Here is a 15,649-nt window from a genome sequence, read left to right as displayed (position 1 = left end):
TGCATGGTTTTGACTTTTCCATGGGTGATGTTCACGACCATCAGCTGGTCATGTTGGTGTCTGCTGGGTGTACCTGCTGTGAAGTAATTATTTTTCCCTTTGTAATTGATTGATATTTTGTCAGGGGAGATAACTGGTTATTATGTCCATATCCTGTTTCTCATCAAATCTCTACCCACCAGTTTTAGCATGTACTCACAACTTTTGCCTCGATCAATTATTGGTGTGATGGTTGCCAAGTGATTTTGTGTTTACATCATTCTTTCTACATATATTAGTTGGCATTCTACTACCAAGAACTTTTCCTCCTTCTCTATTCATTTTACTCATATTATTTTAGTCAATAGATTATAATCTGCTATTACTTATTTTCTATGATTAAATTAGCCCTGATTTGGCCATTGGAAGCCCCTTCAGTCTAGCTTTGTGTCCTTTTGACATGCTCCCTAATCATTCTTCAAGCATTTCTCTACTTCCTGGTCAACAAGATGATCCAGGCTCATCTTGTCCTTTTCCTGTGTCAGATGTTTCTCTAAGGAGCCCCGGTACCTTCTGGTGTAGTCAGAATTTAGAAACCAAGATCTGCTTACTTAGTGTAGTGTGCTTGCTGCTACTACACTAGAAGTTTCATTGCTTCCAGACCCACTTAGCAGACATACCTAGGAAATATTTGTGTACATGTGCGTTATGTATGTGTATATATATAACACAGAAATATATTTTTATATTGTTTTTATCAAAGATTTTATTTTTAAGTAATCTCCACACTCATCATGGCACTCAAACTCATAACCCTGAGATCCAGAGTTATATGCTCCACTGACTGAGCCAGCCAGGCACCTATTTCTATTTGGAAAATATATGGAATATTAATTACATATGTGTATACATATATATATTTTGAATAGAATGATAGATACAAACATACATCTGTAACTATTGCTCTGTTAGTATGTGTGTATTAAAAAACTCAAGAATGTGTAAAATTTCCAATCTAGTCTAACATGAGTCCTCTTTTTAGTCTTTTCCCTTTTCACGTTTGTTTGTTTTTTAAAATGTTTATTTATTTTGAGATAGAAAGCGAGAGTGAGCACATGAGTGGGGAAGGGGCAGAGAGAGCAGGAGAGACAGAATCCCAAGCAGGCTTCGTGCTATCAGAGCAGAACCTGGTGTAGCACTTGAACTCACGAACTGTGAGATCATGACTGAGCTGAGATCAAGAGTCAGACACTTAACTGACTGAACCACCCAGGTGCCCCACCCTTTCCATGTTTGTAAATGATTTTTTAGACAGACAAAGTCTTAGCTGTCATTATCTCAATATATTTACTTACTTGGTCAGCCAAGTAACTTAACTGTTAAATACTACTAATCTCTTAGTCACTCTGGCCATTTCCTCTGCCCGCTACCTCTGGGACTGCTCCCTAACCCCCACTTTTTTAAAAGCTACCAAACACATCACCTTTAATGACATCCCCTCCTTGTCATTACCTTGCTTCCTCTGATGCCCATGCCCTCATAAGCAAGTCTCTATGCTAGGATAAGAAGCAATAGGAAGATTTTAGATATCTTAAGTTTGAGATGTCAGTTGCACATATAAGTGAAGATGCCAACTAATGGGTCTGGGGTTCGGGTTCAGTTAGAGAATGCATGATATTTTTGTCATCTGTAAGTATGTTAACATCATTCAGTAGAGAATGGTGAATTGATGTGGCATACTTGACTGTGTTATGTTTTATCATGTTTTGTTCTAGTTAGCACACAAGCATCGTTCCCCCTGTTGGAGGGTTCTAACCTGGTCCTTTTCACACTCCACTGTGCACACTAATCACTAGGGTCGTGTTAAAATCAGATTCTGTTTCTACAGCATGGAGTACAAGAGTCTACATGTCTAATAGGAGATACTGATATTGATGTCATTGGGCCTCAGACCACAAGGCTTTCACACCAATCCACTTTCCTGCTTCCAGTGCTTCACCAGCCCTTTCTTACCGTCTGACTAAAGCTGCAGCTTCTGAGTGAAGGGATTCATCATGGGCTTATTTTTTGATGCAGTCTCTCTTACTAACTTTTTCCCCTCCCCCAGTCCCAACTCCTGCACATACCTCTGGGCTCTGCAATGGCATTGAACTACTTGTAGTTTCCTTAGTAGACCTTGTTATTGCATACTTTTTTTGCCATGTTCCTTCCACCTGACTACACTTTCTCTTCTTGGCTTACTCTGGTTGGCCCCTTTGATACACTACTTATATTATCTTCAGAATGGGTTATAGTCTTCTATTTTGCTTATAAGAAACCCTCAGCTTCTTTTATTCCACACTGTATTGAAATGATTGATCTACTGGCCTGTTCCTATTTGGGGCGGAAGGAACTTATAGACACTACTAGCATATAGTAAGTAGGTACTTAGAAAATGCCTAAATTGACATGATACCTCTCATAAAATATTTCCAATAATGACAGATTTTTAACAGTGATTTGGCCTTTGTTTTTTTTCTACCCATAAGTAGTAACTCCTGTGTAAAGGTAGTTTAACAATGTTTTGGCCATGGAATTAGATCAAATCCCAACCCCACCCCTTAAGTAACTGTGACACTTAGGGCCAGTTGCTCAGCTCTCTTAAGTCTTATCTGTAATATAAAGGTAATGGTAGTATTGGTACTGCCTTGTAACAATATTGTGAAAATTTAGATAAGGCTATCTATAAAGTATGTAGTAGCAAAGACATAGTAAGTACTCAGTAATGTTAGTTGTACCATTAAGGGAAAAGAATGAAAACCAATTCCTAAAGAGCCAAGAGATTTAAATGATCAGTGAGAATGGGGCATGCAATCATTGTTTTAATATTTAGTCTATAATATGTTTTCAAACTTGAGTGTACTTACAGGACTACCTGGGTGCTTGTTAGATGTATGGATTCACTAGGCCCAATAGGTCTGAGAATGTTCAGGGATCTGCATTTTTAAATGGTTCTTTATTTTTGAGAGAGAGAGAAAGAGAGAGTGTGCATGCACTAGTTGGGGAGGGGCAGAAAGAGGGGGACAGAGGATCTCAAGCGGGCTCTGTCCTAACAGCAGAGAGCCCAATGCGGGGCATGAACTCATGAGCCATGAGATCATGACCTGAGCGGAAGTAGGTCGCTTAACTGACTGAGCCTCCCAGGTGACCCTGGAGATTTGCATTTTTAATTACTCTTCTGGTTGATGTAGACTGCCCATAGAACACACTTTAGAAACCCTAGTGCTTCATAGAAGCACCAAATTGAGGTCTCCTAACTATCAGATGGATAAGATGAAATGAGAAGTTAGTAAGAGAAAATCAAGTCGAACTAAGAATAGATAACCTAGAGGCAGGAATAAAGTTGCCACGATGTTCACATTTCACATGTTTAATGACTCAGACATTTAATGACTTTTATTTTTTTCACTTTTAATTTAGGATGTCTGAACAGGGACGAACAATCATTTTCTCCATTCATCAGCCTCGTTACTCTATCTTCAAGTTGTTTGATAGCCTCACCTTGTTGGCCTCAGGAAGACTAATGTTCCATGGGCCTGCCCAGGAGGCCTTGGGTTACTTTGCATTAATGGGTATGCTTGACTTTTTCACTTAGTAAGATCCTTTATTAAGAGAATCCTAAAGAGAGTAAAAGGGGTCTATAGGAATGCTGTTGATTTTTGAGTAGACATACCATGGCTTCCCCCATTCCAACACAACTTTGGTAGTTTGGTACTAGAATTTTTCTTCACTTTGCAGCACTAGCTTGTTCTTTGGGTCTTTTTCCTGACCTGGTTGAGTATGCCTGCATGTGTGTGCAGGAGTATTTCTACTGGGCCTTACCTGATCTGCTTCCCACTTCAGTTCAGGATATATGTTGGCTTCATAGCTAGTTATGTCTGTTGAACATTTTGGGAAAGGCCTAATAGTATCCTCCAATTATCTTCTTGACTGTATTATGGATCAGGCTCTATCACTGTGTTCCCTCGTAGAAGATGTTAGTCTCCTTTGGTGGAGGTTCATAAGATGCTACTTAAAATTTTCTAGTAACGTTAGATTGCAGATTTAGGCCTTGAGGGGGTGTGAGTGACTTGCCAGTTAATAGAATGACTAGTTGTCTTTGAGGGACCGACATTTCTGACAGTTTTGGACTGCTTGGTTCTATTTAGAATGGAAGTATGTAATTGTTTTTTTACGACTCATGTTGTCTGCTTTATTTTATTAAAAATTTTTAAATGTTTATTTTTTAGAGAGAGAGTGCACGTATGAGCAGGGGAGGGGCAGAGAGAGAGGGAGACAGAGAATCTGAAGCAGGCTCCATGCTATCTGCACAAAGCCTGACATGTGGCTCGAACTCACAAACCGTGAGATTAGGACCTGAGCCGAAGTCGTACGCTCAATCAACCGAGCCACCCAGGCGCCGCTGCTTCATTTTAGAGATATTTGGATACGATTATAGATGATGCTCCATGACTCCAAATATAGTTTTAAATATTCACTAGCCAGTTTTAAAAATTTCCATTTAATGTCCATCATTTAAAGTTAATAAGCACACACAGGTCTAGGGAGTTTAGGGGAGATGAACCTAGAGTCAAACTGGAGGCCAAGTTGAGTCCAGAGGATTGTGCCGCAGAAGCTGAGATAAGCATTCAGCTGTGTTGTGCCAGTCACATTCTCTTGGGAGTGCTGCTCTGGTGATTTGTTCTCCCTATTGGAATTATGACAGCACAATGAATGCATATTTGGCTATCCCCAGGTGAACTTGGAGAGCAGAACACACCCCTGGCCTCTCCCAAGGACAGTCCTGCTGTGCTGTAGCATTCTTTGCTTGTGGCCTTGCTTTGAAGAGCATTAGTTCCAGCTACAGCTTTTTTTTTTTAACTTATTTTTATTTGCACCTATATTTCTATTTTTGAAGAAGTTCTGATAAGCTTCAGAGCATACTGAGGATAGCTGTTTCGGGTCTCATGAACTAAGATGGGTAAGGACCTAGTATGAACTTTCTGAGAGTCCTAGGTTGGTTTTAAGTGTGTATTTTTCTGGGAGACAGAGCATTGCTGAAATGTTGTGTGATTGAATATATAAAAAGAAAAGGTAAATTAGTGAAGGGAGAAGAGAAAAAAAAAGTAAGGGAGAAGTTGTCAGATTCTCTCCCTCTCCCTCACCTCTCTCACCCCTGTAAGTGAGTTTTTGTTTTCCAAGACCATCAAGTTTGTGTACTTGAGTTGCCTTCTTTTGTAGGTTACCAGTGTGAGCCCTATAATAACCCTGCAGACTTCTTCCTGGATGTCATTAATGGAGACTCCTCTGCTGTGGTATTAAACAGACAGGACCAGGCGGGTGAAGGTATGAAAATCTGTTGAGAGTCACAGGTTATTGCTTCACTGCATTAGCTGAAGTTTAACAATGTGGCAACTCATTAAATCATGGCTTTGTTAATTTATATTAATACTGTCCTCTGATAACCGTTGTCTTAGTCCACTTGGGCTACCGTGACAAAAATACCATAGACAGGTGGCTTAAACAATAAACATTTATTTTTCACAGTTCTGGAGTGGGAAGTCCAAGATGAAGGTATCTGCAGATTCATTGTCTGTTGAGGACCTGCTTCCTGGTTCAGAGATGGGTCAACATCTTCTCATTGCCTCCTCACATGGTGGAAGTAGGGAGGGAGCTCTCTGAGGCCTCTTTTATAAGTTTACCAATCCCATTAATGAGGACAACACCCTCATGACTTAATAACCCCTCAGAGGTCCCGCCTTCAAACATCATCACATTGGGGATTGAGTTTTAGCATATGAATCTTGAGGGATCACACATTCACTCTATGGCACTGGTCAACACAGATTTTGTTTTCCTTGACTGTTGAGAATATTTTTGATTTAATTTATAAATAAGCATTTATATGATAGTATCAGTTCTAAGGAGAATTTTTATTTAAAAAATGCCCATGGATTTTATAGTGTTTTGAAATAAGAAACTTGGCAATTTATGTATTTGCATATAGAAGAAAACAAAGGCAAGATTTTTCTATTAGGAATTATAACTTGCTATGATAAGATGTCTATTTTAAAAGAATTAGGGTTCAAATATTATAGTTAGGAAAAGGTCAGTAGGTTTGCTGTATTCATAAGTTTATGGGAGTAGTCAGTCAATTAACTGTATTTTTCTTTTTTTTTTTAATTTTTTTTTGAATGTTTATTTTTGAGAGAGAGAGAGAGAGAGAGAGAGAGAGAGAGACAGAGCATGAGCGGGGGAAGGACAGAGAGAAAGGGAGACACAGAATCCGAAGCAGGCTTCGGGCTCCGAGCTGTCAGCACAGAGCCCAATGCCCGATGTGGGGCTCTAACTCATGAGCCATGAGATCATGACCTGAGCCGAAGTCAGACGCTCAACCGACTGAGCCACCCAGGCACCCCAATTAACTGTATTTTTCTAATGTTGTAGAGCAATGACAGATCTAATAATTTTTTATACTCAAGCATTAGAATTAAGGTATTAGGGAAGAATCTAAGAAAAGGGTTGCCGAAAAATGGGCTAAATGAGTTGTTACTCTATTAATAAAGTTCCCCTTCTTTATCTACTTTTATTCCAAAGCCAAGGAGACTGAAGGACCTTCCAAGAGAGATATTCCACTCATTGAAAAAATAGCTGAGTTTTATGCCAACTCTGCCTTCTCCAGAAAAACAAAAGATGAGTTAAATCAACTCTCAGAGGGTCAGAAAAAGAAGAGCTCAGCCTTTGGGGAGATCACCTATGCCACCTCCTTCTGTCATCAACTCAGATGGATTTCCAAGCGTTCATTCAAAAACTTACTGGGTAACCCTCAGGCCTCTATAGCTCAGGTAACCTGACAGATTCTTCTGATTATGCTCAGACATATCATGTGGGAATATTAGGTTGTAATATAATCTATTTTAGGATTATGCTTATCTTCTACTCAACATTCTATTTATTTATCCCCACTCCATTTGGGATATAGAAACAGCCAACAGAACAAGTAAAACACAATGAAATTTTTACTTAAGGAAAATATTTTCTTTTTTTATGGGGTTTTTTTTTTTTACTACCTAACTCAGAATTTTTGTTGATTTAGACAAGCTGTAATGGATAATCTTTGTAGAAATTTGTTTTCTTCAAAATTGTGAAGTAAAGGAGATGTTTAGCCACATCTATAGTTTTCTGATAGCTGCATGCATTCATTTCCTGATCCACTCAACAAAAGTTCTTACTGATCACATATGGCATTTTGGGAGCTTATATACAGCAGTGAACAAAATGTGCAAAAATAAAACCTCTGTTCTCATGGAGCCTATTTTCCAATGAGGAAAACAGATGACAAATTCATACAGAAATTAACTATATAGCAAGTCAGGTGGTAAAAGGGTCTGTGGAGAACTTTTAAACAGAAAAGCAGAGAAAGGAAGAGAAAAAGATAGAAGGAACAGGGAGGGGGAAAGAGGGAGAGAGTGGAAAGGAGTTGATTGCATTTGAAATCGGTTGGCCAGGGAAGCCTGGATCTGGAAGTCACTGAATGCCTTAGAAGGTCATAGGGGCCAGCTGCTTTCTGAGGGAAGAGCCTGTGTACAAATGTTGTTCCTTATAATTGACCTTCTTCATTTTGGGATTCGAATCTTAGGAGAGCACTAAGATACCTACAACAGTTTGTAGTTACCACAGTGTAGTAAGCAGACTTTAATTCTGTTAAACAAGGGTATTCACTGTCAGATTGACTTTCTTTTAATAATGATGAAATCCTGTTCTTTTTCTATTTTGGCTGGCTCTGTTCAGAGTTGTTGATTATTACTCTTTTATTTTTCTGTAATTCTCAGGTGCTCTGTCATATGAAACTCTAATATTCCCAGTTCATTGGGCCATTCTTTTCAAGGAAGTCAGTTTAGCTAGTTATTTTGGGGGTTATGGATTTTACTGTCAATCGTTGAATTTCTGTCAAGTACTAAAAGATGACGTGCTGTTGGCACTAATAAGATATTACTGACTTCTTACCACGTGCACCATAATTTTCATACTTCAGTACAGTTGCTTTGTAAGTATTAATACCAAGAATCTGTATCCCTCTTTGAGATACACTGCCAGTTGCTCCAAACATTTTTACTACTTGTTATTTGACATTTCTGTCAGAATATGCACACTTCTGTGTACTAGCAATCAAGGTTAAATTTTTATTCTTTTATAGTATATTTGATGTCTTTTGGGTACAAGTCTGGTAAACAAAGTCAACCTGGTTACCATTGTTCCAACGTCACTATTGGAATGTGATGGAGTTGGTTCTTTAGTGTGATTTATAGATTTTTTTATAACTTGGAAAATAACTTAAATTTCTCTTGCCTCTGAAAGTGATTTACAAGTGTCTTGTCCAAGTCACAATATGGTAGTCTGAGAAGAATATGATTAGAATGTGGAGGTATTTCTTTTTTTATTTTTTTAAAAGTTTTTATTTAAATTCCAATCAGTTAACATTTAGTGTAATATTAGTTTCAGGTGTACAATTTAGTGATTCAACACTTCCATACAACACCTGGTGCTCATCACCACAACTGCACTCCTTAATCCCCCTCACCTATTTAACCCAACCCCTCGCCCCCCACCTCTGCTCTGGTAACCATCAGTTTGTTCTCTATAGTTAAAAGTCTGTTTCTTGACTTGCCTCTCTCTCTTTTTTTTTTCTCCTTTTCTTGTTTGATTTGTTTCTTAAATTCCACATATGAGTGAAGTCATATGTCTTTCTCTCTCTCACTTATTTTGCATAGCACAATATCTAGCTCCATCCACGTTATTGCAAATGGAAAGATTTCATTTTTGTTTTTGGCTGAGTAATATCCCATTACATGTATATATACCACATCTTCTTTATCCATTCATCGGTCAGTGGACATTTGGGATCTTTCCATAATTTAGCTATGGTAGGCAATGCTGCTGTAAACCTAGGGGTGCATGTGTTCCTTTGAATTCGTGTTTTTGTATTCTTTGGGTGAATACCTGGTCTGAAATTGCTGGATCATAGGGTAGTTCTATTTTTAACTTTTTGAGGAATCTCCATACTGTTTTGCAGTGTGGCTGCACCAGTTTGTATTCCCATCAAAAGTGTAAGAGGGTTCCCTTTTCTAAAATGTGGAACTATTTCTAATACACCATGACTCTGCATCTTTTGTTGCTAGGCTTACTTCAGATGTAGACCCAGGCCTAGTGCCTCCAGGTTGCATATTCAGCCTACTTCCTTCCTCAATGAACTCAGTTCCACTAAAGGACTCCCAACAGTGTTCAGAGTAGTGGCAGTCTCCTAGAACAAAGATAGGACATTGCATCTCTCTGAGTATCTGCTGTTCAGATTTGTAGATACTGGAATGTTTGCTTAGAACAGGAACAGGCAAACCTTTTTTGTAAGGGGCTAGGTAGTAAATACTTTGGGCTTTGTGGGCCATGTGGTCTTTGTCTCTAGCCTTTCCCGTTTTAGCTTGAAAGGAGCCATAGATAATATATAAACAAATGAACATAGTTGGGTTCCAATAAAACTTTATTGATGGATACTGAAACTTGAATTTCATTTAAATTTCATGTGGCAAGAAATATTCTTCTCTCACTTTTGTTTTCTCCCAACCATTAAAAAAGTGGTAAAAACTGTTCTTAGCTAGAGGCTGAACAGAAATAGGTGACAGGCCATGTTTGACCTGTAGACCCTAGCTTGCTGACCTTTGGTTTAGTGGTTTTAAACTCATGTATGTTGTTTACTTTTTAAACTATTTGAACATGAAGCTGTTAAACTGTTTTATGGCTTCCTGCTGATAAATCCTGTATCAGTTGTATTACAGCCATACCTAAATTTCAACTAGTCACTTCCATGATTCAGACCTTGCTTCTAATAATGCCCTTTAACCAAAGGTTGTATTTGAATGATCTGGGAGTGAATGGATCATCTGTATAGAAGGATTTAATGTTCATTTAATGTGCCATGGGTTTTTCTGACCAAATCAATTTGGAAAACACTATCGTATCTCTTAAAGATTCATTTTTTCTACTGGCACATTTTACATTTGACTAGGGATGTTTTTTGAGTAATGGCCATAATTATCCCTCAGAACTCACCTTGAGATATATTGCTAAACACAGGTGAATAAGACAGAATAACATATTTAGGGAATTTCTTTTTTTTTTTTCCTTCTGTTCAGAACAGAGCCCAGGTGCACAGGACTTACAGTATCTCCTCTTTGTGTGCTCTGTTGAGCAATGCTTAGTTTGCCTATTTTTTTCTCTTTTCTGTAATCCAAGAAAGAATAACGTGGATTCACCTTGTAAAAGCATGACAAAATTATGAGATTGATCATAGCGAACATCCTTTGGTAATATTGACTATCGAACCTTTAGCGAACATCCTAATGGTAATATTGACAGTATCTTTTATATGCAAAAGGAACAAGCATGTGGAGTGTCCAGATTAAAAAGTCCAGACATTCTTAAAGCTATACTGGGTGAACATAGAGACTTGTATACATACACATGCACACATGGTAATGGAGCCATCATCATTTATTTTGGAAGCTTATCTGTTGGCATGAAGTACAGTATATTCTGAGGGTAATGAAAATATACCAGGGTAATAGATTTTTTTCTCCAAATTTCTGACTGTCTTATTAGCAAGGGAATTTTAAAGACATCTCAGATCATACTTTTTCCAGACTGTGGTTTTCACAAACTAGCCTCCACAGATCATGATCCTGTTTACCAGTTTGGTTTGCTTCATGCCAAAATATGCTTCAAAAAATTCCTTCAAGTCTTGATACTATTGTACTGTAGTAGTACTGAGATTTTGTATTTTATTTTTTAACTTTGAAGGTTCCAAGATACATGGTGGGATATTTTGTTTTCTTCAGATTACCATTTCTTACATTTTTTAAATTTAATACAACATAAAAGTACAATACGTAGAACTTTCCTAAATAAATTGTGTCATAGTATAACCCTTAATCCTTTGCTTATAGAAGTGTCCTTAAGAGATATTTTGTCAATCTTAAAAACAGAAGTAATGTTTATCCAGTCTACTTGAGTCCTCAAACAGACCGAGTAAGTGAAGGTAGGTAAGAGTGGCAAAAAACTGACAGCTTAGTTCTACTCGTTTGGCTGCAGGCCCTTGGGCTGAGGTTGCTGGAGAAGCAGTGACAAGAGAATGGGTAGTGAAAGTACTCGGGTACCCTCAGAGAGAGCTGGTTGAATGCTTTGGTGGCAGTGACAGTGCACTTTTCCAGTGCAGGCATAGACTGTCCCCTGGGTCAGATAGGCGAGCCCCAGCTTATCGCTGCTTCCTTATCACATGAAATAACATTGTTAGAATTGTTTTATATGTGCTTGAAACATTTTATTTATTTTTAATGTTAAAAGTAAAAATATCCTGGGGTGCCTGCGTGGCTCAGTCGGTTAAGTGTTCAACTCTTGATTTTGGCTCGGGTCCTTGATCTCACAGTTGTGAGACTGAGCCCTGTGTCGGGCTCTGTGCTGAGTGTGGAGTCTGCTTGGGATTCTCTCTCTCTCTGTCTCTCTTTCTCTCTCTCTCCCTCTGCCCCTCTACCCTGCTCTCGCTCTCACTCTCTCTCTCTCTCTCTCTCACACACACACACACACGCACATATTCTCTCTCAAAATAAATAAACATATTTTTTAAAAAGTCATTTTAAAAAAAGAGTAAAGATATCCTGTTTTTACTTGAGCCTCTTCAAATATAAAACTGCATGTTCACTAGCACAAAGGTTGAAAGTTCAGGTCAGAACTCTTTAGCCACATGGACTTTATTTTATTTCTCAAATGACTTAGCCACGCACTTGCATTGCTTCCCTACTCTATATGGCCTTCCCAGGCCTGGTAGTTTGAACTAGACCTTGAACCGGCCTGGTGAATCAGTGGGGGGATCCTTAGGGTTCTAGGAGTTTACTGTGTTCTACTGTCAGCCTCCCCAACAAACAGATAAATTATTTTTTAATTTAGAAAGCGGTCTAATAACATACACTGTTCCATATTCTCCCAAGGGCTTTGGCTGAACGATTTGAAGTATCTATCTCAATGGAGAAATTTGGTTACGTAGCCATATAATAATCATAAATGGCGTGTTGTTTTTGTCTTTAATTAAGACTTTTCTTCTTTTTTTTTTTTGAAAAGATAATTGTAACAATCATCCTGGGATTGGTTATAGGTGCCATTTTCTATGATTTAAAAAATGATTCTACGGGAATCCAGAATAGGTAAGTAAATTTGGATCTTGATTTTGAGAAAGTGTTGTTACTTCTTTCAAGCTTATGAAAATCCATTAAGAATTTAAATTTGAGGGGTGCCTGGGTGGCTCAGTCGGTTAAACGTCTGATTCTTGATTTCAGCAGGTCATGATCTCACAGTTCATGAGATTGAGCCCCATGTTGGGCTCTCAGTGTTGACAGTGCAGGCCTGCTTGGGATTCTCTCTTTCCATGGCTCTCTGCCCCTCCCTGTTTGTGCTCGCTTGTGGGCACACACACACACACACTCTCTCTCAAAATAAATAAAATTAAAAAAAAAGAATTTAAATTTGAGACAGGCTAAACTGAAGAGTAGGGTAAGTCAGTGAATTGAAAGCTGGAGGGATATATGTGTGTGTGTGTGTGTGTATGTGTGCATGCATATGTATACATATATAGTGGTAATTATATATATGTGTGTATGTATGTATATGTATACATATATAGTGGTAATTTACATAGTACATAAAATTTACCTTCTTAAACAGTTTTAAGTATATAGTTCAGTGGCATTAATTATTTCCCATTATTGCATATTTCCATTATTCCATATAATCCACATTTATACTTTCTGTCTCCCAATTTGATTACTCTAGGTACTGATATAAGTGGAATCCTATAGTATTTGTCCTTTGGTAACTCACTTATTTCCTTTACATAGTATCTTCAAAGTTCATCCATGTTGTGGCACATGTCAGAATTTCTTTCCTTTTAAAGACTGAGTAATATTCCAATGTATGGATATATCATATTTTGTTTATGCATTTATCTGTCTTGGACACTTGGATTATTTCTACCTTTTGGCTGTTGTGAATTTTGGGGAGGAAGAATACTCTGCTCTTCAGAGTTCCTCTAGTAGGACTAAGAATCACGTTGACATAAGACAGATTAACAGGAGAAAATCAAATTCAGTAGCATGTGAACAGGGAATCCACACAGACATGAAATTCCAAAAACAGGCAACATGATGCCTATGTGAGCTAAGGAGAGGGGTGGGTAAGGTCTGAGGATACACTGGGAGAAAGATCTTAGGAAGTTGAGAGATGATATTTGGAAAACTAAAGTTGCCTCTTATGCAAATAAGTTTCTTAGGTAAAGACAATCTTTCTTAGTAACTTTCTTCCTGGTATAGGCTCTCCTTTCCAATGTATATTTAGGCAGTTGAGGGAGCGGTAAAAAGCTTTTCCAGAATCTGCAGGTAATTGATCGCTTTTAGCTCAAAATAGTCTTCATGTCAAAGTAACCCAAGTTGGAGTGACCCGCCCTTTGCCTCTCATTGAGTAATGCTGCTATGAGTGAGGATTTACAAGTAAATATCTGTTTAAGTCTCTGCTTTAAATTCTTTTGGGTTTATACTCAGAAGTAGAATTACTGGATCGTTTGGTAATTCTATCAAGTATCCTGTCTTCCATAGCAGCTGTATTATTTTGCATTCCTACCAGCAGTGCCCAAGGGTTTCAATTCCTCTGCAACCTCACCAAACTTGTTATTTTCTGTTTTTTTTTTCTTTTTCTTTTTTATAATAATAATAACCATCCTGATTGGTGTCGAGTGATATCTCATGCGGTTTTGATTAGCGTTCTCCTAATGATTAGTGATGTTAAGCATTTTTAATATGCTTATTGCCATGTGTATCTTCTTTGGAGAAATGGCTATTCAAATCCTTTGCCCATTTTTTTATTTGGATTCTTTTTATTGTTGAATTGTAAGTGTTCTTTTTATATTTTGGATATTAACCCCTTATCGTGTGTAAATTTGCAAATATTTTCTGATATTCTGTGGGTTGTCTTCACTATTGTGTCCTTTGATGCACATGAGTTTTAAATGTTGATGTAGTCCAGTTTGTCTGGGTTTTTTTTTTGTCTTTTTTTAAATTTTTATTTATTTATTTTGAGAGAGGGGAGAGATGTGTATGTGTGTAAGCGGGGGAGGGGCAGAGAGACTGGGAGAGAGAATCTCAAGCAGCCTCTGCACTGTCCGTGCAGAGCTCGATGCACGGCTCTATCTCATGACCCTGAGATCCTGACCTGAGCTGAAGTCAGGAGTCTGACACTCAACTGACTGAGCCACCCAGACACCCCATCTGTTTTTTTCTTTTGTTGCTTGTGAGTAATTTTTTTCTCTATTTTTTGATTTGTTTGCCATGAGGAGGTGGATGAGACTCAGGTTTTTCTGTTATGGTTAGCACTTATATTAGTCTACCTTAGCGAGTTTTAGTCATTATGTGCCCTTAAAAATAGTTTTTCATAATGAGACTTTGTAATGAGGTCTAGCATGCTCCAAATGTAGATGCTCAGTGATGTCCAGGACTGTAGAGTTCTCTTTATACTTCATGTGTAAAACTGTTCTGTGCCAGGCATTGTGCTCTATGCTTTAAATCACAGACTCTGGTTACCCTTCTGCCCAGAGGGATGGGTGATATTATCCCCATTTTACCATAAGGATATGAAGAAGGTGCAGTAGCTTAAGTTGAATCTGTTTTGATGTCTGGAGAAAGCTGATTGTTTATGAAAGAAAGAATAAGCATAAAAGTCAATTCTTCACTTAAGTAAAATAAATGATCTCCAAAATAAATGGAATTAAGTAAGTAGTGTTACTCTACGTTGAGATTATTATGGCAGCTCATTTACAGAGTTATGTCATTGTTTTTCTCTTTACCTCTTCCCTGAAGACAGTGTTCTCTCACTTCCAAGCTTGCTAGTAATTGATGATTTGTACCTTCTGTAAATGCCATATTTTTACCAAGCACAGAGTATAGGTCACAAGATCTATAGAGCCTGTGGACCTTTTGTGTTGTGCAGTTGGAAGCTTTTGGAATAAATATTGGAAAACCTGTCCTTAACTGGCATTTTAAAGGGAAACTGGAAATCTAACCATTAAAATTCTTGATAGAAGAATCCAGAGAAATAAAGAAGAGCTTTAGCAGTTTCTTCAAATTTATTCTGGAGAAATAGGGCATTGGATTTATTTTAATTTGTGTGGTATTTTAAAAATATTTTATTTATTTTTGATAAAGACAGAGTATGAGTAGGGGAGGGGAAAAGAGAGAGGGAGACACAGAATCCAAAGCAGGCTCCAGACTCTGAGCTGTCAAGCCTGACATGGGGCTTGAACTTGTGAACCACAAGATCACAATCTGAGCTGAAGTCAGATGCTCAACTGACTGAGCCACCCAGGCGCCCCTTAATTTGTGTTTTTTGACTTAAACTTGCTGCCACTTTTTCATCATTTGAAATTGCTCAGGAGGCTGGGGGTTTGGTTCTCTTCTTTGGGAATGAATTATCCCAGAGAGGCGCGCTCTGCTCTTTCTCTAACCTGTGTAACTGACAAGCTGGATTTTATTAGTATATCGAGTTTAAGCTTTTTTTTTTTTTT

The 15,649-nt window shown here is 38.0% G+C and overlaps 1 protein-coding gene across 1 annotated transcript in view; it reads left to right on the top strand.

The window, feature by feature from the left end:
- ABCG2 (ATP binding cassette subfamily G member 2 (Junior blood group)) overlaps positions 1–15,649 on the top strand; it is a 131,886-nt gene that overhangs the window by 102,216 nt on the left and 14,021 nt on the right. The window contains exons 7-10 of the mRNA XM_049630039.1: positions 3,439–3,590; positions 5,239–5,343; positions 6,595–6,842; positions 12,163–12,245. Of these exons, the coding sequence (XP_049485996.1) occupies positions 3,439–3,590; positions 5,239–5,343; positions 6,595–6,842; positions 12,163–12,245 (588 nt within the window). The remainder of the gene's footprint in view (positions 1–3,438; positions 3,591–5,238; positions 5,344–6,594; positions 6,843–12,162; positions 12,246–15,649) is intronic.

This window comes from Panthera uncia, chromosome B1 (assembly GCF_023721935.1).
Source record: "Panthera uncia isolate 11264 chromosome B1, Puncia_PCG_1.0, whole genome shotgun sequence".
Classification (NCBI taxonomy): domain Eukaryota; kingdom Metazoa; phylum Chordata; class Mammalia; order Carnivora; family Felidae; genus Panthera; species Panthera uncia.
This window is presented reverse-complemented; position numbering and strand designations above follow the sequence as displayed.